The following is a 6,563-nucleotide window of genomic DNA, read 5'->3' as shown; positions in this document are numbered from 1 at the left end:
GCCCCCCCCCCCCCCGGGTCACTTTGCCTACGTGCGGCTGCTTTCCTCCTACCACTGTCCAGCCCAACCCTGCAGCCCCAGGACCCGCTGGCTCTTCCCGGAGTCTCCCACACAAGAGTACCCCCCTCCGCTCCCACCTCTAGCCTCCCCCTCTGATCAGGGATCTCCCAAACTCCTAGGGCCCTCACAGTCTGTCCTAGCTACCCATGGCCCCCTCTGTCCCCACCTTGTGACCACACTCACGACACCCAAGAAATGCCACCCCTGGAATATTTCCTGGAGCCCGTGGCTTCCTGTCTCATCACAGCTGCCACAGCACCACTGCTCAGCCGTCCCCCTGGATCCCAAACCCTCGAGCTGGCCCTGCTTTCCCAGGACCCCACAACTCTTCCCCACTGTGACCAGCCCCATGCCCCTGTCCCCCAGTTGTGGAGGCACGAGGACAGGCTGGCCTATTCTTGATTCGAACTGTGCCCATGGTCTCTCCTCAGTGGCCCCTGCGGGCTACGGTTCAGGCAGAACCAGCAAGGGGGCATGCGTATCATCGGTGGGCAGCCCGCAGCGCTCGGGGCCTGGCCCTGGATGGTCAGCCTCCAGGTCCTCATGTACCACAACAATCGGCGGTATCACGTGTGCGGGGGCACCTTGCTGAACGCCCACTGGCTACTCACTGCTGCTCACTGCTTCCGGAGCAAAACGTATGTGTGGGAACACGTGGAGGGGGTCTTCAGAAAGGCTCTTCTCAGAGCTGGGCATTCTCCAAGGGTCTGTGTGCCGGGGAAACCTGATGCTTTGGGCCCAGTGTGGTTGACCCACACCCGCTGGGGATGGGGTGCTCCAAGGGTAACGGTCACCAGCCAGTCCACAGTGAGGGTGACCTGGCTTACCTCTGTGCCCACAGCAAAGTTACCGACTGGAGGCTGATTTTCGGAGCAAAGGAAGTCGTGTGGGGAAGCAATAAGCCAGTGAAGCCTCCTCTGCAGGAGAGATACGCTGAGAAAATCATCATTCACGAGAAATACTCCCCGGGCTCAGAGGCCAACGACATCGCTCTCATGAAGATCACCCCTCCTGTTCCCTGTGGGCACTTCATTGGACCAGGCTGCCTGCCCCAATTTCGGGCAGGCCCACCCAGAATCCCCCAGACATGCTGGGTGGCTGGCTGGGGGTTCTTAAAAGACAGCGGTGAGTTCTGGCCGGGAGAGGTGCTGCTCACCCCCTTGGTGGTCCTTGAGGTGAAGGGAAATATGTGGACGCCTGCCCTAGCCCCACCCAGTCCCCAGCACGGTGCTGTGAGCGGGTCCGGTCACTGTCCCCTTTCCCAGCCAGAGAAACAGAGTAGAGTTCCCTGTCCAGGGCCCCTCACTGGCGGCTGGTGTGCCCCCCAGGGAGAGGCAGATAGCAGGTGCGAGGAGAACCTTGGTGTCTTTAGCATGGGGTCGAGGCTGTGCCTGGAGCCCCGGGGTGAGTTCTGGAAGTGGGGGACGGGCCCCGAAGCAGCACTTGGAGAAGGGCTTTAGACTGAGCTTCCCTCTCTGTGCCGGTTTCCCCATCTGTATATGGAAGGGCCAGGTCACGTGGTCTCCAAGCTCTGTGACTCCTGAGCCCGGCCCTTCTGTCCTAGTGCCACCTCTGCTCCACATGCTTCCCAGCAGCCCATCCTGCCCAGCCGTTACTGCGCGTGTCCTCTGGAGACCAGGAGAGGGGCTGGTGGTGGGTGTGGCTTTCTGCGGGTCAGCAATGGGCAGCAAGTTTCTGCTAGCGGGGCAAGACGGAGTAGGACAGGCCTCTGCTCGTGAGCTGCCCGTTCAGCTTTCCGTAGGTGGGTGCGTGAGTCACATTAGGGATGTGAAGATATGATTGAAATTAACTTAGCTTTCAATCTCTCTTGTTCATTGATAGTGGAAAATCTGGGATTCCTAATTCAAGGCAGTTCAATCATTTGGGGTTTAAAACTCAGTATTTTCTTCTGTTTTTGGTAACAAAAATCGGTAATTTTGGATTCTCCCCTCAACCCGTCTTCTCTCTCAAAGTTTGATCTTAGTTTCTGATAGGATTGCCGCCTATGCTGTCCCTCGGGGAAGGGCATCTCCTCCCAGCCCCCTGTGCTTTCACTGGCCTTTGCTGACTCATAACCTTTCCTCCCTGGCCTGGGGTGTCAATCCCTGTCCGGCTGTTGGTGTCCGTGGCTCTGCCGTCATCTCTAGAGCAAGTACACACTTTCTTCTTTTCTCATCCCCTGGCCTGCCCTGCTCTGCCCACCCGTCCGACGGGGGTTCTTTTGCGGGTTCGTGCAGTCCCTGGGAGACTGATCTCAGGATTTCCATCCGGTGACCGCCCCCACCTCCCCGCCCGCCAACCCCACCTCTGCTGTCCTTTTGCTCAGGAGAACTGTGGGCTCCCACCTATACCCTGGACGTCATGCAAGACCTATTTTGTTCTAGAATCACCTTAAATTTAATGAGACTTCTATCTTTTTTTTTTGGTGCAAGCACATCCCCCACCTTTAAGGCCAAGTCTTAAAGAAACCCCCAGCCTCCTGTGATATTCCTTCTGACCTTTCTTTTCCTTGACCTACCTGTTCCTTGAACTCAGATGCTTTGGGGCTGGAAGAGCACTTTTGGGAATCGGCCTCTTTTTCCATTGAATTTTTAGCTCCTGCAGGCTTTTTTGGCATTTGATGTTTAAAGCCAAGGTGCTGGGACTGAGAAAACTCTTCTGTGTTTCAGGACACCTGGCTCTTAACAGTGAATCTCATGGCTTTCAAGACTGTGGGCTCTGCCATAGATTTAAAAGGTCACCTTAACGGCCAACAAGCCAGGCTTGCCATTGTTGTTTCCGTGTTCCCCTACCCGAAGGACAGTGTGTGTACAAAACCCTCATTGCTGCTTGGATGGGAAGGAAAGGTGGGGGCTAAGGAGATTGGAGGTGTAACCAAAGCCACGCAAACATGCATTCAGCAGCCCTCTACTGAATGCTGCCTGTGCCTGCCCCACCCACAGCGCTCCACGGGGCGCCTGCCTTCCAGTCTCGGCCTTCAGAGCCATATGCTCCGGGTCTGCCCCTCCGACAGGTCTGATCTGGCAACTCCCATCTGTACTGCAGGCGACGTTCAAGCCCACTGGGCTGTGGCTGGGCTGTGGGTGCTGCTGTGGCAGGGCCAGTGGAACCCTCCTGTCTGTGGGACCACGTGATGCAGAGGGGCGGTCGCGTGGGCTCTTGGGCTCCAAGCCAGAGGCAATGGAGCTGGCTGCTCCGGCCCCAGCACAGGCTGGGCCTTTCTTAACCCCTGGTCATGGCCGAGCATCTGAGGCAATAAAGGAAGTTCTGACGTGGCCTCAGGGGTCATTTCAACCACCCGTGCCCCTGACAGGTCTGCCTGTGTGTGGAGGCCCTGCATAGCCCTGCTCTCTCCACATCTCAAAACAGATACGAGGCACATGGGGAGGGACTCATCAGACCAAGTCCAGCGGGTCCCGTCCACAACTGGGTGGAGGATAAAAAGCAAGGGGGTGACCTACAGCCAGAACGAAAGGCGTGGCCTGGACTTGAGTCTAGAGAGGAAAACCTGGGTGTGAATCCAAGCCGCACCAGGTCCCTGCCGTGACCTTGGCAAGTGGTGCTCCAATCTCCTGATGGGAGAAAAGGGGAATAACCATTCCTAACTCCTGAGGCGGCTGTGAGGAGTGAATGGGACGGACCCTGTGTGATTCATAGTGAGTGCTCAGCGCATCCTCAGTATAATTGTTAACATCCCCGCGGTAAGCCATCATCTACCATTAATGTACACGATGCTCCAGCTGTACCCATCCACCCTCCACCTGCCGTCTGCCCACGTGCACCTGCTTCCTCTCTCCTCCACCTCCATCTCCCGTCTCTCCTCTGCTCTTCCAGCTGCGTGTGTTCTTCCCTTCAGGAGTGGGTAAGGAGAGGCCGGGGGCATTGACTTGCATGGATCTCAGGTTTAAACAGGGCATTCAGGACGATGGGGTTTTAGTGGAGGGAGGAAGGCTTTCCCAGAACACGTCTTCTGTGATCACTGACCACTGAGTCGCCTGGCTGTAGCCCCCAGGATATCACCTATACTGCAGGAGGCACGCGTGGACATCATCGACCTCGACTTATGTAACTCGACCAGCTGGTACAATGGGCGCATTCGTTCAACCAATGTGTGCGCAGGGTATCCTGAAGGCCAGATTGACACCTGCCAGGTAACTCTCCTTTGGGTGCCCAGGCCCTTGCGGACACCTCTTTTTTGGATCCCTGAGCAAATTTCCCCGGTCCCGTCTTCCAGCATCTGCAGTCACAGTGAGCTTGGGAGGTGACACCCACCAGCTGCCCCTACAAAGAATCAATCACCATTTGTAGAACTTTATCCCACCCTAACGCAGAGATCATATGATCCAAACATTGCTCCAAAGAGGACGCTTACCTCTCTTCACCACAATGCAAAACAGTCAAATCCACTTGTACACACATGCTCACGTACGCACGTAAAACCACGTGCACAGGCACGTGGGTTTGCTCATCCTGCCCCCTCACTGCGAGGAAACCCATGACAATCCACACCCTTCTCACATCCCAGAGAAGCTATTGGTGCACCTCAACTTTACCACAACCGCCTGTGTTTATGGCAGCAGGGAACCATACGACTGCAAAAATGCCTCCCAGAGTCTATGACCCTTCTGGGCGGGGAAAGTGGGTCCGGCAGAGAGTGACTTCTGTGTCCTCTGGGCAGGGGGACAGCGGCGGGCCTCTCATGTGCAGAGAGAGCGTGGAAAACAGCTACGTGGTCGTGGGAATCACAAGCTGGGGGGTAGGCTGTGCCCGAGCTAAGCGCCCCGGAGTCTACACGTCTACCTGGTCCTATCTGAACTGGATTGCTTCCAAGATTGGTTCTAACGCTTTGCACATGATTCAGTTGCCTACCCCTCCCCCTCCTCCTACTCCAGCACCCCCCGCTAAACCCGCCTCCACTCAGCCTTCTATTCGCCCACCTTGGTACTTCCAACACCCTCCTCGACCACCTCCCTCCCAGAGCCCCGCTGCAGTGGCCCGCCCCCACCCCGCAGCTCCACTGCCCCCCCCTCCCCCACCGCCACCTTCCACTAAACCTCCCCAAGCACTTTCTTTTGCCAAGCGACTACAGCAGCTCATAGAGGCCTTGAAGGGGAAGGCCTTTTTTGACAGAAAGTGCACTTATGAAATGGAGACCACAGACATCCCAGAGCAGCCTGCCCCCTTCTGATCTGACCCCCTTCTCAACGGACCCACTGAACCCCTCGCTCCTGAGGAAAAAAAGTCGAAATAAATGATTATAAATACAAATATAAATATATGTACATAAAGAGATGCTTTCTGGACGTCTTCCTACCTGCCCTCAATCCCTCAACTCAATCCCTCAACTCAACTGCCTTTGCCGCCTCCGTTCACCGCACGACGAGTTGGAATTGCTTGTATTAATGATGTCAATTGTGGTTCTTTTTAAATCTTGATTTTAAAAACTAGAACAAGGTGACCCGGGGCTGTGGTCTAGGTAATCATTTAGCGCTTAGTGTCTCTGCATATTAAATCAACGGGCCTCTCAGCTCCCGTGAGGTGAGCTGACTAGCAGTGAAGGGTGTGCGTCCAAGTCTGCTGGAGGCCATGCTCTCCTGGTGGTGTGAAGAGACAGACCCACGAGAGGAATCTGCCCTTAGTTTGTTTCTTCTCTCCTCCTTGAGGTGGAAAATTCTGCCCTGGGCCTGTGATCTGTAGCTGACACTTGGGCCTCCTTCTGGGAGAGACAGGGCTGAGCTCGAGGAACGCTCTGATGGGAGACTGCAGAGTCTAGGCGGCGGCTCTTGTATACCTTCTGCAAACTTCCCATGCACGTGACTGTAACCTAATCCCCTTCTTATATTTTCACTGTTCATATTACTCTTTGACTTCCTTTTTTTCATTTATCAAATACAGACATTTCCATATTAGCACATATGGTATGGACCCCTTCTCTAACTACGCTCCACAGTATGGGCACTTATGAGCCATAGTGTCACGTTTCCTTCCTAGGAGGGAATTTCCAGTCTTCCATTTTAGCTCCCCCCTCAATGTGCACGTTTCCCCACATCTGGTTCATAACAAATTCATCAATCCTTGCCAATCTAATGGATGTTTTAATCTTCATTTTAAAAATTATGAATGAAGCTGTTTATAAGTGAAGCAAGGCTCTTTTTTTTGGTGGTACGCGGGCCTCTCACTGCTGTGGCCTCTCCCGTCGCGGAGCACAGGCTCCGGACGCGAAGGCTCAGCGGCCATGGCTCGCGGGCCCAGCCGCTCCGCGGCATGTGGGATCTTCCCGGACCGGGGCACGAACCCGTGTCCCCTGCATCGGCAGGCGGACCCTCTACCACTGCGCCACCAGGGAAGCCCAGAAGCAGGGCTCTTTGATCGGCCTTCATGTCCCTGTGGATACTCTAGCCCTGAAAATGGCTCACAGAACCTGGAGCAGAAGCCCCTGCCCACAGGGACAGGAGGAGCAGGGAAGAAACGGATAAGCAGTACGTTGAACCAACACCGAAGGG

General features: G+C 55.4%; 1 protein-coding gene across 1 annotated transcript in view; it reads left to right on the top strand.

The window, feature by feature from the left end:
- ACR (acrosin) overlaps positions 1-5,344 on the top strand; it is a 7,181-nt gene extending 1,837 nt beyond the window's left edge. The window contains exons 2-5 of the mRNA XM_007453869.1: positions 492-698; positions 902-1,185; positions 4,066-4,211; positions 4,739-5,344. Coding sequence (XP_007453931.1) covers positions 492-698; positions 902-1,185; positions 4,066-4,211; positions 4,739-5,248 — 1,147 coding nt within the window. The 3' untranslated portion in view covers positions 5,249-5,344. The remainder of the gene's footprint in view (positions 1-491; positions 699-901; positions 1,186-4,065; positions 4,212-4,738) is intronic.
- The last annotated feature ends 1,219 nt before the right edge of the window (positions 5,345-6,563 follow it).

This window comes from Lipotes vexillifer, unplaced genomic scaffold (assembly GCF_000442215.2).
Source record: "Lipotes vexillifer unplaced genomic scaffold, Lipotes_vexillifer_v1.1 scaffold382, whole genome shotgun sequence".
In the NCBI taxonomy this organism is placed as follows: domain Eukaryota; kingdom Metazoa; phylum Chordata; class Mammalia; order Artiodactyla; family Lipotidae; genus Lipotes; species Lipotes vexillifer.
This window is presented reverse-complemented; position numbering and strand designations above follow the sequence as displayed.